At 51.7% G+C, this 23438-nt stretch overlaps 2 protein-coding genes across 7 annotated transcripts; one reads left to right on the top strand and one right to left on the bottom strand.

Annotated features, from left to right (window-relative positions):
- The first annotated feature begins 992 nt into the window (after nt 1-992).
- CHRNA10 (cholinergic receptor nicotinic alpha 10 subunit) lies at nt 993-8453 on the top strand. Of its 2 annotated transcripts, XM_017948715.3 has the most exons (5): nt 994-2258; nt 3527-3672; nt 4414-4568; nt 5982-6514; nt 7176-8453. In XM_017948715.3, exons 1-5 carry the CDS (start codon nt 2198-2200, stop codon nt 7631-7633), a joined length of 1353 nt encoding a protein of 450 aa, XP_017804204.1. In that variant the 5' UTR covers nt 994-2197; the 3' UTR covers nt 7634-8453. The 2 variants fall into 2 exon arrangements, 1 of the variants encoding a protein (XP_017804204.1); XR_002517110.2 differs by lacking the exons at nt 5982-6514; nt 7176-8453 and having other exon boundaries at nt 993-2258; nt 3369-3672; nt 4414-5171.
- ART1 (ADP-ribosyltransferase 1) lies at nt 6760-21747 on the bottom strand. 5 transcript variants are annotated; one of them, XM_017948713.3, is made up of 6 exons: nt 21658-21747; nt 17908-18059; nt 14341-14476; nt 13262-14042; nt 12223-12264; nt 6760-9662 (listed from the first exon to the last, which is right to left on the bottom strand). In XM_017948713.3, the coding sequence occupies exons 3-6, from the start codon at nt 14401-14403 to the stop codon at nt 9565-9567; spliced, it is 984 nt and encodes a 327-aa protein (XP_017804202.1). In that variant the 5' UTR covers nt 14404-14476; nt 17908-18059; nt 21658-21747; the 3' UTR covers nt 6760-9564. The 5 variants fall into 5 exon arrangements, with proteins under 5 accessions (XP_017804202.1, XP_017804201.1, XP_003910399.1 ...); XM_017948712.3 differs by having other exon boundaries at nt 14341-14455; XM_003910350.5 differs by lacking the exon at nt 17908-18059 and having other exon boundaries at nt 14341-14455; nt 21658-21745.
- Between the last annotated feature and the right edge of the window lie 1691 nt (nt 21748-23438).

Here is a 23438-nt window from a genome sequence, read left to right as displayed (position 1 = left end):
CAGCCTGGCCAACATAGTGAAAAAGATAGTTTTATTTCTTCCTTCCCAACCTTTTATTTCCTTGTCTTGTCTTATTGGACTAGCTAGGGCTTCAATATGATGTTGAATAGGAGTGGCGAGAGGGGGACATCTTTACCTTATTCTAATCTTAGGGAGAAAACTTCTAGTTTCTCACCATTAAGTATACCCTAGCTGTAGGGTTTTTTTGGTAGTTGTTCTTTAACAAGTTAAGGACAGTTCCCCTCTACTAGCTTGAGTAAGTGAAGGCTGGATTTCTGAAGCTTCAATGTGAAATGATGTGAAATGCTGTGTGACATCCAGAGGGGGATGTTGGAGTTAAGCAGAGTACCTAGGAGAGGGGACTGGGATGGAGAAAGAGCAGGGAATCACTGGCATATCCATGATGCCCAAAGTCATGGCTATGGATGTGATTGCCAGGGAAGTATGTGCTGCTGTTGGTCAGGCAACTGGTCACCTTGAACAAAAATAATCACAACTCTGTGCATGATAAATACCTGTGACTCTAAATGTGTGTTCCTGAGGATAGCCTGGCTACCTCACTAGGACCACAGTGTAAATATTGTTGATGGCCTGCTGTACCTTAGGCACCGTGCTAGACAGTGCCTTGCATTATCAGGTTATCTCATTTAATCCTTGCAATTTTCAAGATGAGTACTGTTAATCCAATTACCAGATTGAGAAAACAGAAACCCAGAGGGTTTCAATATCTTACCCAGGTGAGAGCGCTCATAAGACAGGGCCGAAGCCGGGCGCGGTGGCTCAAGCCTGTAATCCCAGCACTTTGGGAGGCCGAGACGGGCGGATCACGAGGTCAGGAGATCGAGACCATCCTGGCTAACACAGTGAAACCCCGTCTCTACTAAAAAATACAAAAAACTAGCTGGGCGAGGTGGCGGGCGCCTGTAGTCCCAGCTACTTGGGAGGCTGAGGCAGGAGAATGGCGTGAACCCAGGAGGCGGAGCTTGCAGTGAGCTGAGATCCGGCCACTGCACTCCAGCCTGGGCAAGAGAGCCAGACTCTGCCTCAAAAAAAAAAAAAAAGACAGAGCCGAAAGTGACTCTGAAGCCTATGCTTGCCCTGCTCTCCCACACTACCCACAGAGTTTGGGCAAGGAGAAAAAACAGGCTCAGATGGGAATGACTGCAGGGAGTCTGAGGAGAGGACCCACGTCCATTGGGTCATCTGGAGTGGCCTGAGGCTCAGCACCACTCTCACCAGGAGGGAAGGGCTTGCTTGACCCAAAGTGCCTAGCCTGGAGTGTCTAGTCCCACACTGCAAGGAGAGCTGCAAGTCTAAGGGGAACCTCCACCTCCAGAATTCAGGCAATGGTGGCTAAGATGAGAGGACAGTTATCCATCCACTGACCCTGGCACCTCACACTCTTAAACCCTGGTCTTCCACATACACTGACCCAGCATACCTGTACTCTCCAACCCCCGAGGATGGGCCTGCGCTGAGTCTGTGTGCTGCTTTACAGAGTTTGAATAATTCAAGCCCCAGAGGCCTGAGGTATCAGTTTCCTTTGCTCTGTTGTCATGGGGACAGGTGTCTTAACACCTGTGTAATGCACAGGAATAATTAAGCTAATGAAAGGGCAAAGAGGGAAGGGCTGCTGTCCTGTGCCTCAGATGACTCTGGGCTGATCAAGGGAGTCCCTGGTCCCTGTTCTGCTGAGAGAGCAGCAGGCCCATCTAGAGTCCAGGTGTGGGGAATAGAAGAAGGAAGAAAGGAATGAGGGATGAAACAGAAGTAGGAGAAAGGGAGAGAGAGTGGAAAGAGGCAGGCAGGGGGCGATCAGAGTCAGGGAGGCAGAGAGACCAAGAAAGTTATTACAGAGGGAAAGAGAAGGAAACAGAGACAGAGTGAAAGGCAAAGCGGGTGGGGAGCATAGGAAAGGGCAGAGGCAGAGGGAGAGGCCAGAAGAGGCAAGGACCAGCAGAGAAGAAGAAAGACCAAGTACTAAACTCCAGGGGCAGGCACAAATTGGAGGGTCAGAAGACTGGAGGGGCTGCAGGGCCCGCTGGAGGGTGGTTGGACCCGCCAGAGATCTCAGTCTTACTTCTGACTTCTAGGTACTGTCCATACCATCCTTGCCAGCTGGGCCTAATTTTGCCCTAGGTCTGGCCAGGAGGCGTCACACCCAGAGACCTGCCCCACCTCTTGCAGTGCCAGGACCATGGGGCTCCGGAGCCACCACCTCAGCCTGGGCCTTCTGCTTCTGTTTCTACTCCCTGCAGGTATGAAGCTCGTGGTGCTGCTATTCCTGTTCTCCCAAAATCCCTTTCCATGTAGTCTCTCTTGTGTTTCTCCTCAGTACCTGTTTTGAGAACAAGCTCTGTATTCGGGGAGTGTGGAGAAGAGGGGTGCTGAAGTGGGTGAGAGGAGACTTGCCTGGCTAAGGTGGGAACAATGAGTGGGGAGCTTCCAGAGACAGGGTTGGGAAAATCAGAGGGGCCAGATGCTGAAGGGCCTGCCGGCCAGGCCAGGTCTTTCTCCTGCAGACGATGGGGGCAGCACTGAAAGGTTTCAGCAGCATACTAGCCTGGTCAGATGTACATGCTTAAAAGCATGGTCTATGGGCATGGGAGGGGTAGGAGGTGAGCCTCAGGGGAGGGGGTGACAGTGAAGGGAAGGGCCTGGCCTGGAGGGGAGAGGGCAGACTCAAGATCATGTTTAACGAAATCTGGAGGATTTGAATGATCTGACAGGATCTGGAGATTAACTGGATTCCAAGAGGAGGAGGCAGGAGAGGGAGAAGGGAGGGATAATTCCCAGATTTCCAGCTGAGGTCACTATTGCAGCTGAGGGCATGCTATTTGCTGAGATAGGAAACATGGGATAGGAAGTAGGTTTCAGAGCATGGAGGGAGGAAGCGAGTTCAGTTGAAAGTGCCTGTGGGAAACTCAGCAGTGGACTGTACTCTATTTGGGTCTGGAGCTCAGGAGAAAAATCTGGGATGAAGAAAAAGAAGGGAGCCAAGGACAGTATTCATGGGAACAATATTTAGGTCAGGGATTGAGGAAAATGTGTGTCAGGAAAGCCTGGGGAAGAGTGTGTTTTCAGAAGGAAGGAATGTTCCATCGCATCAGAAGTTTTGAAGAAACCAGCTTGAGATGGAGAAGTGGAAACAGGTTTGAGAGAGACAGGAGGGGGCAGAGCAGTGGGGTTCAGAATCCCTAGGTGAAAGTCTGGACTCTTGTGGCTTGTTTGGATCCCTCTAGCATTTGTGGAGAGGCAGGCAGACTCCAGGTCCTTGAAAAGGGAGGGGTGGAGGAGAAATTTGTCAGCCTAGTGCCAAAAGATAGTAACAATTCACTCCATGGCCTTTATCTTGTGTGTCCCTGCAGGCAAGCCAGGGAGAAACTAGAGCCACAGCTAGAGCAAGAAAGGGCAGACACAGGAGGACACTCATAAGAACAGGGCCTCAGCCCTGGGAGTGGAGGGTGTGAGCAAAGGCCCTGAGACTAGGGCCTAGGATGGACAACCCTCCTTACTGACCCTCCAGAGTGCCTGGGAGCTGAGGGCCGGCTGGCTCTCAAGCTGTTCCGTGACCTCTTCGCCAACTACACAAGTGCCCTGAGACCTGTGGCAGACACAGACCAGACTCTGAATGTGACCCTGGAGGTGACACTGTCCCAGATCATCGACATGGTGCGTTGTGGTAGTGGTACAGCTGTGGAGTCTTACCTGTCACAGTGTCAAGAAATGAAGGGGTGAGAGACTGGGATTTCTCTCCACAGAAATTCCTTTTCTGTAAATGTTTTTTTTTTTTTTTTTTTTTTGGGGGGGGGTCCCCCTTTGCCCCCGGGGGGGGGGCGGTGGGGCGGTCTCGGGGCCCTCCAAGCTCCGCCTCCCGGGTTTACGCCATTCTCCTGCCTCAGCCTCCCGAGTAGCTGGGACTACAGGCGCCGCCACCACGCCCGGCTAATTTTTTGTATTTTTAGTAGAGACGGGGTTTCACTGTGTTAGCCAGGATGGTCTCGATCTCCTGACCTCGTGATCCGCCCGTCTCAGCCTCCCAAAGTGCTGGGATTACAGGCTTGAGCCACCGCGCCCGGCTCTGTAAATGTTAATATTAACAAAGATAGCAGTTACCAACTGTTGGATACTGACTGTTGGGTGCCTACCTTGTGCCCAACATTTTGCACTCCTGAACTTATTGAATCCCTGCTAAGCGGGGATTCTCACCTCATATAACTGCTGAGGAAATGGGCCCAGAAAAGAGAAGAGCCCACTAAGGTCACATGGCAAGGTCAGGTCTGGGTGGGAACTGGACAGTATGGACAAGTCAGGTTTGTGGGTGCTGACCAGAGCCCTGCAGGGGAGTGTGCACAGACGGGGCAGGATATGCATATACATGTCCACATCTCTGCCATCCCCTGCCCCCACTAGGATGAACGGAACCAGGTGCTGACCCTGTATCTGTGGATACGGCAGGAGTGGACAGATGCCTACCTACAATGGGACCCCAATGCCTATGGCGGCCTGGATGCCATCCGCATCCCCAGCAGTCTTGTGTGGCGGCCAGACATCGTACTCTATAACAAGTACTGCCTATCTGGGCTCTTCCCCTCTCCTACCCCTCTCTAGACTTGCCCTTAGCCATGGGTGTGCACTGATCCCCTCTCCCTACCACACAACCCGGTTGCCATGCTGCCCTGGAAACTTTTCCCCAGGACCCTTCTAAGCTGCCAGGCATTCACAGCCCCTCCATGGCACCCCCACTTTAGGCTATCCCAGGCCAGCCCAGGCTGAACGTCTCCTGGGAACCTACTGTGTGGTCCAGGGCAGATGCCTGGATCACAAGGGCCTCTCTAGGGCACATTTTTAGCCCTAAGTCTCTCAGAGCTCCCCCAAGAGCCTGTCTAAGGTTCTCTTTCCTCCAGGACATCTGGAACACTGCTTTATTTTCTCTGGGGCCCCTCTGCATATTTTCTCTGGGGCCCCTCTATAAGTTTTGCAGATGTCCCCCAAGGGAAGTCATTGTGTGTCCCGGAGTTGCCTCTGGGTTCTGCAGAGGCCTGTTTATACGTCCTCTGGCTACCTCTGTGTCCCTTCTGGGCCCTTCAGGCGCCACCCCTTCCAAGCAGCAGGTCTCTCTAGGTGCACTCCACCCTCTGTGTTGCTTTGTTCTGAAAACGAGAGTCAAATTAATGAAAGAAAAACAAGCAGAAGTTTATTTATTTATTTATTTATTTATTTATTTATTTATTTGAGACGCAGTCTCCCAGGCTGGAGTGCAGTGGTGCCATCTCCGCTCACTATAAGCTCCGCCTTCCGGGTTCACGCCATTCTCCTGCCTTAGCCCCCCAAGTAACTGGGACTACAGGCGCCCACCACCACGCCTGGCTAATTTTTTTGTATTTTCAGTAGAGACGGGGTTTCACCGTGTTAGCCAGGTTGGTCTCGATCTCCTGACCTCGTGATCCACCCGCCTCGGCCTCCCAAAGTGCTGGGATTACAGGCGTAAGCCACCGTGCCCGGCCACAAGCAGAAGTTTATTAACCTGCTGTACCCATCACGGGAGAGGCCTTAGTTCAAAAGTATTTCTCTCTGAAGGCAGTGGCTTAGAGGCCTTGCTTAAATAGAAATTGAAGAAAGATCCAGTAAGTTGTAAATAGTGGCAAGACAAAGGAGAGCAGTTCCAGCCTTTAAAAGGCGGGAAAACGTGGGAAGAGGGTAAATTCTGTTCCCAGATTCCTGTGGCACCTACTGGTGCCCTTTGGAAAAGCAAGTGCTGTCTCCAGCAAGGAAGGGCTGGTGTCTTGCCATCAGGCCAGCAGCTGCTGGGGCCAGGTGCTCCCCTGCGTCGTGTCTCGAACTTAATGAGCCTCAATATTCTGGGGAGAAGTTTTGGTTTCTTTCAGACCCTGGGGGTCTGCCCTGGGCTCCTGGCCTCCAGGGCTGCTTCTCGGGCTGGACAGCCTGGGTGAGCTAAGCCCCGCCCCGCCTGCCCGCAGAGCGGACGCGCAGCGGCCAGGCTCGGCCAGCACCAACGTGGTCCTACGCCACGATGGCACCGTGCGCTGGGACGCACCGGCCATCACGCGCAGCTCGTGCCCCGTGGACGTGGCGGCCTTCCCGTTCGACGCCCAGCGCTGCGGCCTGACGTTTGGCTCCTGGACTCACGGCGGGCACCAACTGGATGTGCGGCCGCGCGGCGCTGCCGCCAGCCTGGCGGACTTCGTGGAGAACGTGGAGTGGCGCGTGCTGGGTATGCCGGCGCAGCGGCGCGTGCTCACCTACGGCTGCTGCTCAGAGCCCTACCCCGACGTCACCTTCACGCTGCTGCTGCACCGCCGCGCCGCCGCCTACGTGTGCAACCTGCTGCTGCCCTGCGTGCTCATCTCGCTGCTTGCGCCGCTCGCCTTCCACCTGCCCGCCGACTCGGGCGAGAAGGTGTCGTTGGGCGTCACGGTGCTGCTGGCGCTCACCGTCTTCCAGCTGCTGCTGGCCGAGAGCATGCCGCCGGCCGAGAGCGTGCCGCTCATCGGTGAGCAGCGGAGGTGCGGGGGAACCTGACGATGCGCCGGGGCCCCCCAGGGCGGGGCCGCGACAGGGCCTGGGTCTGCCGAACGGCCCGCTTCAGAGAATGAGGCGGGGGCGTCCTGGGAACGTCCCCTAATTTTGAGGGGAAAGGATTAGCTCCTTCCAGGGAGAACACCCCTCACGACTGGGTCTTGATGGTGGAACATCAGTATCCCCAGATCCTAGTAATAGGCAAAATCCATCGACTGCTCACTGTGTGCCAGGCACTCCCCTAAGCACTTGACCTTTATTAACTCAGGTAAACATCACCACAAACCTAGGAAGTAGGTCCTCTGGTTATCCCATTTGTACAAAAAAGATTCGTATCTTGCCCCAGCTCATGCCCATCGTTATTTGAGAGTGGGACTGTCCTGGATTGTGTATGAGTGCAGCTTCCAGCAGTGAGGGGAGCAATTAGGGAGCAGTAGCTTCTGATGACCCACGTGTAGGAATGAAGGATGGGGAGAACTTGGCCCTTACCTCCTTCCTGCTTCCATCCATGGGGCTTGGAGGGTCTGGAGAGCCTCATGGTGGGCTTATTTCCATTTGTGTAGAGGTGACTGGGAAGCTCAGGATCCACAGGCTTTTTGTTTTGAGTCCCAATTGGCTTTCTCTCTCTCTTGCAGGGAAGTACTACATGGCCACTATGACCATGGTCACATTCTCAACAGCACTCACTATCCTTATCATGAACCTGCATTACTGTGGTCCCAGTGCCCGCCCAGTGCCAGCCTGGGCTAGGGCCCTCCTGCTGGGACACCTGGCACAGAGCCTGTGCGTGCAGGAAAGAGGGGAGCCCTGTGGGCAGTCCAGGTCACCTGAGTTATCCCCTAGCCCCCAGTCTCCCGAAGGAGGGGCTGGCCCCCCAGCGGGCCCTTGCCACGAGCCACGATGTCTGTGCCACCAGGAAGCCCTACTGCACCATGTAGCCACCATTGCCAATACCTTCCGCAGCCACCGAGCTGCACAGCGCTGCCATGAGGACTGGAAGCGCCTGGCCCGTGTGATGGACCGCTTCTTCCTGGGCATCTTCTTCTCCATGGCCCTGGTCATGAGCCTCCTGGTGCTGGTGCAGGCCCTGTGAAGGGTAGGACTAAGTCACAGGGATCTGCTGCAGCCACAGCTCCTCCAGAAAAGGACAGCCATGGCCAAGTGGTTGCTGGTCTTTAAGCCAGCCAGTCTCTCCCCACTGCTCCTAAGACCCTGGGACACTTGACTTCACAATCCACAAGGGAGCACTCATTGTCTACACACCCTAACTAACGGAAATCCAGAGCCTGCCACTCCCTTAATTCCAAAAAAAAAGAAGAACTCTACAAAGGCCAAGGTCACAGAGTACAGTCTTGGAGGGACAGAATTGTTTGTGCTGGGTACTAGAGCTCTCAGTGGAGAGCGTGCGGGTTATTATGAGAAACTGAACTGAACTGCTCCGTTTCCTGTCTTCCTTCCTAGGTGGCTTCTTTGCAGGGCCTTGGCTCTTACCTTTCCCTGCCGAGGGGCTCAGGGAAAAGGATTGGGGATTCTCAGTTGAGTTTCCAGAGCAGGAGGCCCTACAGACATTTGGCCCCAAATCCCCGACTCAATAAAGTAAGCATGTACCTAGCACCTCCTCGATGCCCTGTATTACCCTTGAGGTCTGTGGTAGTGGAAGCTGGGGGTCCAGGTCTGTCTGTACTTCAGGTCTGTCTCATGGCCACTGGTGCAAGTCCAAGTCCAAGTTCAAAGCCTGAGAACCTGAAGTTCTAATGTCCAATGGTAAGAGAAGGATGTCCCAGCTCCAGGAAAGAGCATGAATTTGCCTTTCTCCTACTTTTTTGTCTTCTCCATGCCCTCCCACATTGAGAGTGGAACTTGCCACTTAGTCCATCAACTCACACGCCAGTCTCCTGCTGAAAACCCTCACAGACACATCCAGAAATAACGCTTTCCCAGCTGTCCATGTATCGCTGGTGTCCATGGTGGTGGATTATCAGAACTTATTAATGTCACTGTCACTAAAGTTGGTATATAACCCCCCACTGCTAAATATGATGAGCTTAAAAAAAAAAAAAAAGAACTTAGGCAACCTAGGGAGACCCTATCGCTACAAAAAACACAAAAGTTAGTCAGGTGTGGTGGCACGTATCTGTAGTCCCAGCTACTTGGGAGGCTGAGGTGGGAGGATCTCTTGAGCCCAGGAGTTTGAGGCTACAGTGAGCCATGATGAGAGGAGCCTCAGGACTCATGGATTAGAGCAGAAGTTACATCTGTGCTGACAAAAGAATGGGATTTGGCTGAGGTGCTGATGGAGGACTAGAGCTCTCTCTTCCATCTCTCCTTCTCTCTGTGTACTGGAGTTAGGCACCGTCCACCCCATTCTCACACTCGGACACTGAGAGCTTGACAGTGTCCAAGGCAGGGGCAGTGCAGGGACCAGCCATTCACAGGTATTTGTTCCTTTCTGAGTTTCACACATTTCCTGGCACTACCTCTGTGCCTCTGACCCAGTCCCTTCCCTCAGGAAGCTCACAGTTTGACATGGCAGACAGACATGGACATGTGGTATACAGAAGCATTCAGGGCTCTGTGGAAGCACAGAGGCAGGGTCACTACCCCAGCTGGGTGGGAGAGGTCACAGAAGGCTTCCTGGAGGAGTGAACAAGAGCTTTCCAGATGGACATGTGAGGCATCTGAGTAACACCAACAGGTATCACTGCAAAGTGCTTTCCTCTCCAGTCACCCCCCAAATCAACTGAAGTCTTTCTATCTCCAAGTGAGTTGCTGCCTGTCTTGAAGTACTCCCCACACCGCCGGCCCAACCCTTTATTCAGAGTCTCACTCCTAGAGCCCTGGGTAAGGTTCAGTCCCCAAATTGTCTCCTGTTTCTCCACCAGCAGGTCTGGCAGCTACCAGAGAAGGTCCCAGAGTTCCCTGCAGATGGAGTTGCCAGGAATCTTGGTTACACTGAAAGCACACATTGCCAACATCCTCAGGATGGGCAGAGGCAGCAGGTGAGGCTGTCCCGTGTCTCATGCATCAAAGGAGGCCTGGACTGTCTGGAAAGGCCCTCACTGCGAGGAACCAGAGCAGCAGCAGCAGAGACGAAACTGCAGAGAGGGGGCTCTGACCCATGGCTGCAGAGAAAACAGGCAGAGAGGTTTTGGGAGAGAGAGAGAGAAAAAGAGGTATTTAGGAGCACAGGAGCAAAGTGGGGACACACAGATTCAAGGTGGAGAGATTGGCAGGGTGAGCTGGACAGACTGATATACAAAATTGCCACAGGCAACAGAGATAAAGATCAAGTTTAGGGAGGCGCTGGTCCAATGGTAATGTGTTATCAGAACTTACACTAGTGTCACTAAAGTTGATGTACAATGCCCCCACTGCTAAATTTGACTGCTTTAAACAATTTTAGGCAACCCGGGCAACATAGGGAGACCCCTTCTCTACAAAAAATACAAAAAGTAGCCAGGCATGGTGGCATATATCTGTAGTCCAAGCTACTTGGGAGACTGAGGTGGGGGGATCACTTGAGCCCAAGAGTTTGAGGCTACAGTGAGCCGTAGTGGTGCCACTGCACTCCAACCTGGGTGACAGAGTGAAAAAAAATTTTTTTTAAATAAAGAATTTAGGAAGGTAGACAGAGACGAGGAGACCAATTAGAGTCCCAGTTTCTCTTCCAGAGGTCATTGTGTCTAACTTAACTGCTTTCTATTGCCACAAATAAGGTGCTTCAGAGTGGGATGTAACGTGGATTTAAGATCAGAGTGGGATCTACTGTGGCTGAACTTGGCTCCTTTGCCCAAACCCTGGTAGGAGAGGTGTGGGGTGGACTAGGAGGAGAAATCCTAAACTTTTCCAGTTACTGGAATTATATCATCCAAACTCAAAGATGCCTGGGAGGCTGGAAACTTGGCTTCTGATCCTGGCTCTGCCATGAACTCACTGTCACCTTGAGCAAATAATTTGTCTCTGGGTCTCACTTGACCATATGAAATGGGTAATGCCTCCTGTTCCGCCTCCTTCCCATAGATTACTGTGCAATAAAGATGGGATGGGACGGGACGGGACGGGATGGGATGGGATGGGATGGGATGATGTCTGGGGAGGGATGGAAACCATCCTGGTGTGGTGGTTCAGAGTTTGGCTCTAGAGCCAGGCTCTCTGGACTCCACTTCTTAGTAGCTGGGTGGCACAGGGCTGCTTGCTTCTCCTCTTTGCACCTTTGATGTTTTTGTTTTGTTTTGTTTTGGGACAGAGGTTCACTCTTGTTGCCCAGGCTGGAGTGCAATGGCACAATCTTGGCTCACAGCAACCTCCGCCTCCTAGGTTCAAGAGATTCTCCTGCCTCAGCCTCCCAAGTAGCTAGGATTACAGGCATGCACCCCCACGCCCAGCTAATTTTGTATTTTTAGTAGAGACGGGGTTTCTCCATGTTGGTCAGGCTGGTCTCGAACTCCTGACCGCAGGTGATCCGCCCATCTTGGCCTCCCAAAGTGCTGGGATTACAGGCGTGAGCCACCGCGCCTGGCTTCTCTTTGCGCCTTTGTACCTTGGTACTGTCATCTGCAGAACAGAGGTGATGACAGTACCATTGGGGCGTGGTGAGAATGAATGGCATGATGTGCCTGGAGTGGATCAGAGGAAGCTGGGGGGTCCTTCCTGCCCACTTACAGAGTTCTGAAGGACAGAGGAGTTCTAAAGGCTTGGGGAGGAGCTGCTGTTTCTTCCCTGGAAATGGCCCATTCCCACCTAGAGACATGGTGACCTGGGTAGGCCTTGGCACACCAAGTGTCTGAGGGAAGAGAAGAGTCACAGCTGGAGATCATCTGGTCCAATTTGCTTATTATACACACCGAGAAACTGAGGCACAGAGAAAGAATGGGTTGGTCATAGAGAAAGAGCAGAGCCTGGACTAGAGCCCAGGCCTCCAGCACCCAAAGCTGGCCTTCAAAGGTGGGTTTGAGGGAGCCCTGAGGGCAGTAACAGAGACAGTGGGTTCTGCACTGGGAGGCAGAGAAGGACCAAAGGAGGACGTTGCGGGGAGCAGCCCTTCCATCCCTCACTTCACTGCAGCCTGAATCTCTCAGGGGCCTGATCAGTGGCCTTTTCCTGCAAAGGACAGGCAGACCCAGGCTGGAGAGCAGGTGTCTCTGCTCCCCCAACCATCTGCTCTCCCACACACTCATCTCCTGGCTAAGGCTGGCAACCCCCAAGGTGCCACTTCAGTGAGTGCACTTTTTAAATTATTATTATTAATGAGGTTGTTTCCTTATAAAAGATCCAGGTGGGCCGGGCACGGTGGTTCACGTCTGTAATCCCAGCACTTTGGGAGGCCAAGGTGGATGGATCCCCTGAGGTCAGGAGTTCGAGGCCAGCCTGGCCAACATGGTGGGCAGGGAGACAGCAGTTGGGTGCTGTGCCCCTAAGGTCCAGCTCAGGCTGTGGTCTCTACTAAAAATACAAAAAATTAGCCAGGCGTGGTGGCATGCGCCTGTAATCCCAGCTGTAATCAAGAGGCTGAGGCAGGAGAATGGCTTGAACCTGGGAAGCGGAGGTTGCAGTGAGCTGAGATCGTGCCATTGCACTCCAGCCTGGGCAACAAGAGTGAAAACTCCGTCTTAAAAAAAAAAAAAAGATCCAGGTGATGGGGTCAGGGATGAACTGAGTCCCATAGGTGCCTGCAGCCCTTACCTGAATTGTCCAGATGGCAAGGCCCAGACTTGCACTTCTTGTCTATAGAAAAGAAACAGTAAAGAATGAAAGGCTCAGGAGCTCTCAGGATGGAAAGGGACCTCAGAGCCCTGGTGGTCCATTCCTGACTTGTTCTAGGAGAAGTTGGTACATTTCCCCCTATTCTGCTCTTTCATGGTGGAACTTCCTTGACTAGGTTTGCCTCAACCCATGAGAAGCAGGGCCAGAAGGGAGTGGGCCATCAAAGCCAGGGTCGACTCTGGGGCACTCCTGCTCCCTGGGCCTGTAACTTTGCCTCCCTGCCACACTCACCTCTCCCTCTTCCATGCCTCGCCCCAGCCTGGTTTGTGTTCTTTGCATGCCCTCCTCACCTTATGTCAACTCATGCATGCTCCTGTTGTTGTCCAAGATAGGAAGTGAAGTCCTTAGCCCTTCAGAAATTAAGAACCTGGGCCCATTCCCGTGGTTCTTCTTCTGGCCTGTGCTGGGGACATGGACAGGAGGAGCGTCCACCACTTCCCGACCACAGCCTGAGTGTGACCTTAGGGGCACAGCACCCAGCTGCTGTCTCCCTGCACCCACCACCCCACCCAGCACAGAATTCTTCTTCCAGCTCATAAATGCACTCTTCTCAGAAACTGAGGTTGGGGCTCCTACTCATTTCTGGCAACAGCTATTTAGGTATCAATAATCTGGCTGGAAAATAATTCCCTTCCAGCCTCTGACCAGGAGAAAAGCCCGACCAGGCCTGCTTGCCCGCCCAAATGGTCAGAGACCCCTCCCTTGGCCAGGAAACCTTTCCAGCCACCCAGCAGGCAAGTGGCCAACTATGGCTTAGATCCCTTCAAGGGCAGTAAGTGCACCCCTCAAAAGGTTATGTCTCCCCTTAGATGGAAGGGGTTGGGAGCTGGTGGATATGACTGGTTGTATTTATGTATCCCTGGGACACAGGAGATAGGGGCTTGGGTTTGCCGAAGTCCCTGGTGGATGTGGAAGGCCCACCTTCTGCACAGGTGCTGACTGGCGCTTGCCCTCCTACCTTTGATGTACTCGCAGTTGTAGGTGCTGCGCTTGCCCAGGGCCTGGAGGTAGATGCGGGCGGGGCCCTGGGCCGGTCTGCTGGCATTGATCACTTGGAAGGTCTCAAAGGGGGGGATCAGCACCTCTTCCTCTCCAGGGAAGAAGGAGTAGCCCTTGATAGGGGCCCCGAGGCAGGTCCAGATGCCAAAGAAGGTGTCCTCACCAAACTGCTGGGCCGCAACATTCTTCAGGGAGGCGGAAGCAAAGCCCCCCAGCCTCACAGTGGCCCCGGGCCCTGCTGGCCGGAAGTGCAGGCCATGCACACCTCGGAACACCTGGTGGCACCGGGGTGGACGCTGGCCCCTGCCCAGGAGCTGCAGGGCCTCGGTCAGCAGGAAATGGAGTGTCTTGAAGGAGAAGTGATGGAGGTAGTGGGCCCGGGAGCGACCTGCCTCACGCACGGCTGCATTGAACTCCTTGTGCAGGGGGCTGTTGGCTGTGTAGGCCAGGAGGGCCACCCCATGCTCATCGCGGAAGCCCAGGGGTGGCGGGGGTGGACGGGTAGGGCTGAGACTCCACTCTGGCCCCCAGGCCTGGCGCTCCTGCCATTGGCTGCTTGCCAGTGTCCAGCCGTCTGCATACACCTTGTTGGCCTGGAACTCCGTGTGGTTGAGATCTGGAAGAGCAGCTGTCATAGCAGCAGCACAGCCAGCGTACTGGTCATCAAAGGAAGCCAGGGCCATGTCCAGCGGCATCTCTTGAGAGAAGAGGTCTCGTCGTGTGATGGGGTGGCTCTGGGCCTGAGAGGGCAGGAGCAGCAGGGACTGAGAGGATAGGCCCCTGAGAGAATGAGTCCCCTGCCATCCAGCTCTCCCCTCCACTGAGAAAGGCAGGAAGGGCCCCAAACACACCTGGTGGGGAAGGGGATTGGGAACCTCTGGCTGTAATTTCCCCAAGACTAGCATCTGGGGCTGTCCCCTTGGGCTGAGTGATCCCCAAGGGAAGCGTCAGGCATTCTTTCCTCTCTCCTTCCAGGGTTCAGAAGAAGCTGATGGCTCAGTTCCCTGCTGGGGTGGGAACAGTGGGGGATGCCCGTACCTGAAGTGCTTCCATGAGGCCCACAGACACAAGAAGCAGAGACATCATAGCAGGCATCTGCATGCTGGTGACCCTGGGCCAGTTGCTGTCTCTCTTTGAGTCTCAGTTTCCTCATCTGGAAAATTGCAGTGTTAATCTGTATAGTTTAATAAACATGAATCGACACTTAGTCTGTGCCATTCCTAGTGCTTGGCACTGAGAGTCACAAGACAGACATGGAGGCTCAGAAGAGAGAGGACCTTTCTTGCTGGAAGGAACATGCATGACTTCCTGGAGGAGTGACGTGAACAGGGTCTTGCAGGATGAACAAGAGACTAAAATGTCAGCAAGTGGAGACTGGGAGATATTGTGCAGCAGGAATGGAAAAAGCAAATGTATTGGAGGTGGGAACTGAGGATGTAAAGAGGGAAAGACATGTCTTCTAGGCTGGCAGAGCTCGCAGGGTAGGAACGTTGGGAAGATGGGCCAGTCATGAAGGGACTTGACAGCCACGGTGAGAGAGCTGGGCTTCACCTCACAGGGGTTATAGGGTTGGGATGGGGGCAGATCCAGGAGTGTGCAGCTGGTGGGGCCTTAGCAGGACTCCAGGAACAGACTTAGAGCAGGGCTTGGTCCACCAGTTGCCCCCACTCCCTGCAGTCCTCTTGTGGAATGAGCCTTCCATGCTTCCAGGGAGGGACAGATATAAACCCCAGGTGCTGGGGAAAGAGGGGATCAGAAAAGCAGGAGAAGACAGAGGATAATGGTTTCCCCAAAGCAAGCAGCATGAACCACAAGCATTCCACACCCTCCCTGTTGGGGGACAGGTGGAGTGCCTGAAGTGTCTCCAAGAAGAGGGTGTCCAGGCATTGGGTCTGGATTGAAACTGGCAGTTTCCTTTTTTTTTCTTTTCTTTTCTTTTTTCTTTTCTTTTTTTTTTTTTTTCTGAGACCAAGTCTCACTCTGTTGCCCGGGCTGGAGTGCAGTGGCGTGATCTTGGCTCACTGCAACCTCCACCTCCTGAGTCCAAGTGATTCTTTTGCCTCAGCCTCTGGAGTAGCTGGGACTGCAGGTGCCTGCCTCCACGCCCAGCTAATTTTGGTATTCTTAGTAGAGACAGGGTTTCACCATGCTGGCCAGGATGGTCTCGAACTCCTGACCTCAGGTGATCCGCCCACCTCGGCCTCCCAAAGTGTTGGGATCACAGGCATAAGCCACCGCGCCGACCCTATTGTCATTTTTTTAAGAACTAAAAGGAAACATGCTTACACATACACACTTTATTACCTTTTTTCCTCAGGAAAAAAATATCATGAACTTCCTTCCATGTCAGTACATACATACCTCCCTTGCTCACATAATGGCAGCTTGGTTTATCTCACGGTATAAACCATAATTAACCATTTCATACTTATGAACACTTAGATTTTTTTCCTAATTTTAAAATATTATACATAATACTACAGTGAATATTTAGGTATATAAATCCTTGTCTACTTGTGTGCATGTTTTTATAGGAAAGATTTTGAGAAGTAAAATGAGATCTAAAGAATATGAATACTTTTTATTTTGATAGAAACTACCACCCCACCAACAATGGATGAGAGTGCCCTTTATTCCACATCTTTGCCATTGCTGAATATGATCTCTTTTTAATTTCCATTTAACTGGTAGGCAAAATGGTATCTACTTTTTTTGTTTGTTTGAGGCAGGGTCTTGCTCTGTTGCCCAGGCTGGAGTACAGTGGCATGATCATAGCTCACTTCAGCCTTGACCTTCTGAGCTCAATCGATCCTCCTGCCTCAGCCTCCCGAGTAGCTGGGACTACAGGCACACAACACGATGCCTGGCTTATTTTTATATTTTTTGTAGAGATGGGTTTTGCCATGTTGCCCAGGCTGATCTCGAATTCCTGGGCTCAAGCAATCCACCCACCTTGGCCTCCCAGCATGCTGGGATTACAGGTATGAGTCAAAGCTTCCAGCCTCTGTTTTCTTTCTGTACACAAATGGTAATATAGTCAATGGGCCTTTATCTTTTGGAATCTGATAAAAGCTGAAACCTCCCTTTAGAAAATGAATATATGCGCCTTCAAACAAATGTTACATAAATATCAGGGTGGTTATGCTTCTGCCCCCAATCTCATTTAGGTTAAGCGTCGCTGCTTTATCATCTCTGGCTCTGGGGAGACCTAAGTTTGGATAGTTCAGTGACTCTAAGACACTGGGATTCTATGTGTCTATAATTAATCTTCAAATCTAAGACCTGTAATTGCCAATACACAATTTAAATGTGAAGTATGAGCTTCTCTGGGCAATGGAGTTAGCAGTAGTTTTTACCAAATTCCACATGTCCAAAATGGAGCTCATTATCTTCTCCCCCTCAAAAGCTGCTTACTCATTTATCCAACAATTTTTTTTTTTTTTTTTTTTTTGTCTAGCATCTGTAGCATGTCAGGTACTAAGGATAAAATTATGAACAATAGCCAGGCATGGTGGCTCCAGCCTGTAATCCCAGCACTTTGGGAGACTGAGGTGGGAGGATTACTTGAGCCCAGGAGTTTGAAACCAGCCTGGGCAACATAGTGAGACACCATCGCTACTAAAAATAAAAAAATATGTCCGGTCAACTTTGGGAGGCCGAGGCGGGTGGATCACCTGAGGTCAGGAGTTCAAGACCAGCCTGGCCAACGTGGTGAAACCCCATCTCTACAAAAATACAAAAATTAACTGGGCATAATGGCAGGTGCCCGTAATCCCAGCTACTCGGGAGGCTGAGGCAGGAGAATAGCTTGAATCCAGGAGGCGAAGGTTGCAGTGAGCCAAGATCGCGCCATTGCACTCTAGCCTGGGCGACAGAGTGAGACTCCGTCTCAAAAATTAAAATACATACATACGTACATACATACATACGCCAGGCTACAGGGTGTGGTGGTGCATATCTGTAGTCCCAACAACTCGGCAGGCTGAAGGTAGGAGGATTGCTTGAGTCCAGGAGGTTAAGGCTGCAGTTGAGCTATGAAAACCCACTTCCCTGGGCGGGTGCGGTGGCTCACCCCTCTAATCCCAGCACTTTGGGAGGCCAAGGCGGGTGGATCACCTGAGGTCAGGAGTTTGAAACCAGACTGGCCAACATAGTGAAACCCCGTCTCTACTAAAAAGGCAAAAAATTAGTTGGGCATGGTGTTGTGCGGAAGCTGAGGCCGGAGAATCTCTTGAACTTGGGAGGCGGAGATCGCAGTGAGCCGAGATGGCACCATTGCTCTCCAGCCTGGGCGACAAGAGTGATACTCCGTCTCAAAAAAAAAAAAAAGACTTGAGTTCTTGTCTGTGGTCTCTTGAAGTTCACCAAGGAGGCTAGAGCTGCTGTTACTAGTTGCTCACTTTCCTGTGTGTAGAATCCAGTCATGGGCTCAGGTGAGGCTTTTTCTCACTCTATGCACCCCAAGAGAGGAACACATGCCCCAGGACTGGTGCCCTAAGGCCTTGACCATTGTGATTGGCTCATGGATGGACACATGACCCAAGAAGGCCAATCAGAGGCCTTCCTGCCAGTTGATCTAAGGATTCAGGGTAAAAGAGAGTGTACCTGACTGTGTGGTTTCCTCAGCCCATATTCCCGGACACCGTCTTCGAGTCCACATGCAGGTGCAGTGGATAGTTCTCACGCAGGCTGTCAGCCTCCCACTTCTAGGGCTCACATTTTTCTGTGTCTGAGGCGTTCTTCATCACCCTGGGAGCCTGTTTTTTTGCAAGCACAGGGCAGGCCAAAAGTGTAGGGGATTTAATGTTCCCAAGGACAGCCTTCAACCTATGAGGTCTGGAAGTCAGACTTCCTGTCCCATAGAGGGTCCCCAGTGGGACTAGTTGATCACAGTGGTAATAGGCTTTTAATTGGCTGCTTTTCTCTTCTCTATCTGACTTTGCCACTCCCTGACTTGTATTTCTTGGGATCACTTTATAAAGAAGTTCACTGCACCCATGTACTTGTCTATGGGTCTGCTTTTGGGGGAAGGAAACTGAGAGTCTTTTCTTCGGAAGATTCTTCTTTAGTCTGGACCCCCAGAATGAACACATGAGAAACAGGCCTGAGCCCAGCCCAGAGCGAGGAAGACCCCAGCTGAGCCAGACCAGTGGCCTGAGCAGAGCTGCCCAACCAAGTCCAGTTTAGATAAGCCACTTGCTGTCAACCCGAAGACCATGAGCCTGGGAGTAAATGTTTGTTTGCCACTGAGATTTTGTGGCACACGGCAAAATGGTTATGCAGCAAAAGCCCACTGGGCCAGCTGTATCTCTCATTGTGTCTCTGCAACTCAGTTTCTGTCTGCATCTGCTCTACAGTAAACAAGATAGATCAGAGGCTTGGGGGGAGGAGAGGCTTGAAGGCAGACTGAGGACATGGAATCAGAGGACCTAAGAGAATGGCAGTGAGGACAGACAGAGTTAGGAGATAGAATTTACAAGACTTGATGTCTGATGGGCTATAGGGGACGTGAGAGAGGGAAAAATCAAGGATGACACCCAGGTTTCCATTCTTTAAACTAGAAACACAGAGGAGAAGTGGAGTAGACTTTAAAAAAAAAAATGAAGCCCCTCTTTTATTGCACATCTTCTTCCACCATTCTTACATGACTGCAGAGTGTCCTGCTCCAACACAGCCCTGTGAAACTTTACTTTTTTTGTTTCAGCCTCATTGAAGTATAATTGGTATACAAAAAACTGCACATAATTAATATATACAATTTGGTGATTTTGGAACTAAGTATACACTCATGTTACCATTACCACAATCAAGGGAATAAACATGTTCGTCACCTCCAAGTTTCTGTGTATCCCTTTATTTTCATTTTATTTTTATTTTTATTTATATATATATATTTATTTATTTTGAGACAGAGTCTCACTCTGTTGCCCAGGCTGGAGTGCAGTGGCACGATCTCATCTCACTTCAACCTCTGCCTCCTGAGAATCAAGCGATTCTCCCACCTCAGCTTGCCGAGTAGCTGGTACTACAGGTGCCCACAACCACGCCCAGCTGATTTTTGTATTTAGTTGAGAAGGGATTTCGCCATATTGACCAGGCCAGGCTGGTCTCGAACTCCTGACCTCAGGTGATCCATCCGCCTAGGCCTTTCAAAGTGCTGGGATTACAGGCGTGAGCCACCGCACCCAGCCTTGTGTTTTTTGTTTTGTTTTGTTTTTTGAGACAGTTTTGCTCTCGTTGCCTGGGCTGGAGTGCAATGGCGCGATCTCGGCTCACTGCAAACTTTGCCTTCCGGGTTCAAGCGATTCTCCTGTCTCAGTCTCCCAAGTAGTTGCAATTACGGGCGCGCGCCATCACGCCTGGCTAATTTTACATTTTTAGTAGAAATGGGGTTTCTCCATGTTGGTCAGGCTGGTATTGAACGCCCAACCTCAGGTGATCCACCCACCTCAGCCTCCCAAAGTGCTGGGATTACAGGCATGAGCCACCGCGCCTGGCCTGTTTTTAGTTTTATTTACTTTTGTTTTGGTTTTGGCTTTCATGTAGCAAGAACATTTAATGTGAGATGTACCCTCTTCACACATGTTTAAGTTCACAATGCCTTATTATTACTGTAGGCACAATGTTATACCAGAGGAGACTTGAAAAGCTCATTTTGCTCATTATTGTAGTCCCATTACAAAGCAGATGCTCAATAAAAATGTATTGAATTAATGATCAGGTTTGGAGGGGAAATGGTGAGTTCACTTTGGGAAATGTGAACTCCCCGAAGCAGATGTCCAAGAGGTAGCAGAATGGACAATGAACGAGACATGAGAGTCACAGGCAATTGAAATCAGGGAAGAGATGAGATCCCCAGAGCAAGGAAAAGAGAAGGCTGAAAGGCAGAGGGCGAGCTGCTTGATGGTTGAAGCCAGAGGTCAGGTGGAGCCGCACTCCTCCTTGGCTTTCTAGAGTCTCTTTGCATCTGGTCCTTGGGTTCCATGAGATACCATGGTATCCTTGTGATAAAATCCTCTTTAGGCTTAATCTAGCTCAGGGTGGCTCCTGTTAATTTGCCATGGCAAGTCTCACGTGATAAACCATCCCCATTATTCACCCAGTCATCCGTGATGGTCCCCTGGGTGTCCATTCAGTCAATCATTCGTCAAACATTCACATAGTTGCCAACTAACGCTGGGTGAGATAGGGGTCCATCCTAGATTCTCCTTCCCTTCAACATCCGCACTCCCTGCCCCGGCTCAGGCTTGCCCGTGCCTCCTCACTGATCTCCCCCTCCACAGTCAGCCCCACTAACCTGCCTGCCCAGGGAGGGCGATGTTTCTAAACTGGTCATGTTCCTTATGTGCTTAAAAGCCCTCTGTGCCAAAACTGACTGGAAGAAATATCTCAAAGTATAGAGGAAAAATGCAGAGACGAAAATTATGAGGGAAGAGATAAGAACACATCTCGGAAAAAAAAAGCAAACAAACAGACAAACAAACAAAACATCCCTCCATACCCTCAAAACAGAGGCCAACATCCTTATCCTGGCCCTCTACGCCCTCTGCAGCTCGCACCTGCCACTCCTGCTTGGCTTCTGTAGTGCAGAACAAAGTCACAGGTGGGACTCCATGGTTACCCTCCCTGTGGTTCTGCACACATTGTCCCCTCTCCTTGGGACACCCTTCTCCTGGCTACCCACTCTTCAAGGCTTAACCCGGGGGGGTCACCTCCTCCAGGAAGCCCTCTGACTCCTCTGGGCTCCCATATCACCCTGTGCTGTCCTCTGTCACTGTCCTTATCACACTGTGCTGCCCTTATATGTGCCTGGCTCCTCTCCTGGCCGGTGAATTCCTTGAGGGCAGGGAGCATGTATGCCAAGACCAGGCACTGGGTAGGCCTCAGCATGTTTGCTGAGAGTCTGAGGAACTTTCTCAGCTCAGCTAACAGCGGAGACCACTGCAGAGCAGGTGGGTGGCTGGCCTTGGTGACCAGTGTCAGGGGAGATGTAGTGGGAGCCGGAGGGATGGGGTGGGCATGGGCCAAATTGCTGGGGATGCTGAGTAACTCCTTTTCTAGCCCAAGGGAGTTGCCGTTCTGTCCTCCCTCTCATCCCGCTTGGGGCCATTCTTTCATCAGTTCCTCATCCAGGCCCTTGCTGAACATACCCTCCTGGGAATGTGAACCCAGATCTCCCCACAGGAATCTCAAACTTCCCATGGACCCCAACCTTCCTAAGTATCCCAAACTTCATCAAAGTTTCCTGGAAACTTGTTCTCATGACTCCTAAAATTCCACCATTCATCTCCCAAACTTCACCTCAACACCACTTTTCCTGCTCAACACCCCGGAGGAGAGTGGTGCGCTCCTTACCTAGGCCTTGTCCTGCGTGGGGAAGCTGCTGCTGGTCTCCACCATGGCCACCAGGAGAGGGGAGGACAAGTTTCTTTTTGATATTGTCAATCCCCACCCCTTGCACCTCCCCCACACAGCTGCTCAGAAACACGACACTCCCCCATCTATTTCTGGATGTCTCCTCAGGGCTCAGGAACACCAGCCTCTGCTCAGTCTGACCTGCCCAGTGTTCGTCCTACAAAAAAAAGAATCCCTGAAGCCAGATAGGAGGTGGACTGAAGCACTAGGGATCCAGGTTGGGACAACTGCCTCCTCACTGGCTATGGTCCTGTACTCTGGTCAGTCAAGGAGGAGGAAGAGAGGAGGAAGCTTCAGCACCTCAGCTTCAGAGAGCATCTCCTTAGATTTTGTACCTTTCACGTGAACACTGAGACTTAGCAAGGTGCCAGGAGAGATTCAAACTAAGGAGGCTGGATTCTGGGTCCCAGTTCCAGCTCTGACTCGCCAGGTGATCTTGGAGGACTTCTTTCTGCTACACTTAGGATCCCTGCCAATGACTAGATTTTTGTTGTTATTGTTGTTTTGTTTTTTGTTTTTTATTTTTTGAGATGGAGTCTTGCTCTGTCGCCAGGCTGGAGTGCAGTGGTGCAATCTCGGCTCACTGCAACCTCTGCCTTCCGGGTTCAAGCGATTCTCCTGCCTCAGCCTCCCGAGTAGCTGGCACTACAAGCGCCCGCCACCATGCCAGGCTAATTTTTGTATTTTTAATAGAGATGGGGTTTCACCATGTTGGCCAGGATGGTCTCAATCTCTTGACCTCGGGATCTGCCCGCCTCAGCCTCCAAAGTGCTGGGATTACAGGTGTGAGCCACCGTGCCTGGCCCCCAATGACTAGATTTGAGTCCATCTCTTGGGGCCTTATTTTGGGTTCCAGGTCCTGGGATGGGAGAAGCAATCCCCCAAAGCCAGAGAGTGGAGAGGGACAAAGCAGTGATCCCAGTAGATCTGGTCTCAGGGGCTGTCCCAGCAGGCCAAGCTGTCCCCAGGTGGTATCTTCTCTTCAAGCAACTGCAAACACTCAGCTTCCTCCAGAGAGCGGGGCAGGCAGGATATGTAGGCAACTTCTCTTTCTTTCTCTTTCTCTCTCTCTCTCTCTTTCTCATTTTGCCTTTAGCCCAGGCAACTTCTTTCTCTTTCTTTTTCTCTCTCTCTGTCTTTCTTTCTGGCATTTCGCCCAGGCTGGAGTGCAGTGGCTCCATCTCAGCTCATTGCCATCTCCACCTTCTGGTTTTATGCAATTCTCCTGACTCAGCCTTCTGAGTAGCTGGGATTACAGGTACCCGCCACCATGCCCGGCTAATTTTTGTATTTTTAGTAGAGACGGGGTTTCAACATGTTGGCCAGGCTGGTCTCGAACTCCTAACCTCGTGATCCTCCCGCCTCAGCCTTCCAAAGTGCTAGGATTACAGGACTGAGCAACCGCGCCCTGCCCTGGAGCTGTTTTTCTAACAAGCACTCAGAAGCACCTCCCTCCCCACCCTCCTCCAAGACTGGACCCACAGTATGTCTTCCCGTTTGGTCTACAGAAAGGATTCTGGGAGACAGCAGGATTCTAGGTGGAGGAAACTTTTTATTTGACAGTCTGAGGGGATGAGGGGACAGGGATGGGGGAAATTAATGAGCCAGACCAGGCTGGAGTCCTTTGGGTAGCTCTAATCTTTCGTGCCTACCTCAGCTCCAGCAGGCAGCATTTCCAAATCCTAGCTTTCGGAACCCTCAGAAATCCTAGCTTTCAGCGA

Source organism: Papio anubis, chromosome 12 (genome assembly GCF_008728515.1).
Source record: "Papio anubis isolate 15944 chromosome 12, Panubis1.0, whole genome shotgun sequence".
NCBI classification, from domain to species: domain Eukaryota; kingdom Metazoa; phylum Chordata; class Mammalia; order Primates; family Cercopithecidae; genus Papio; species Papio anubis.
The sequence above is the reverse complement of the archived record's forward strand: the minus strand, read 5'-3'. Positions and strand labels throughout refer to the sequence as shown.

Excerpts from the sequence above, each read along its gene's own strand:
- CHRNA10 (XM_017948715.3), top strand. The coding sequence starts at position 2,198 with ATGGGGCTCCGGAGCCACCACCTCAGCCTGGGCCTTCTGCTTCTGTTT. Across the intron at positions 2,259-3,526 it reads TCTGTTTCTACTCCCTGCAG|AGTGCCTGGGAGCTGAGGGC; the intron begins GTATGAAGCTCG and ends CTGACCCTCCAG. Across the intron at positions 3,673-4,413 it reads TGTCCCAGATCATCGACATG|GATGAACGGAACCAGGTGCT; the intron begins GTGCGTTGTGGT and ends TGCCCCCACTAG.
- ART1 (XM_017948713.3), bottom strand. The coding sequence starts at position 14,403 with ATGCAGATGCCTGCTATGATGTCTCTGCTTCTTGTGTCTGTGGGCCTC. Across the intron at positions 12,265-13,261 it reads CAACTGCGAGTACATCAAAG|ACAAGAAGTGCAAGTCTGGG; the intron begins GTAGGAGGGCAA and ends TCTTTTCTATAG. Across the intron at positions 9,663-12,222 it reads TTGCCATCTGGACAATTCAG|CCATGGGTCAGAGCCCCCTC; the intron begins GTAAGGGCTGCA and ends TTTTCTCTGCAG.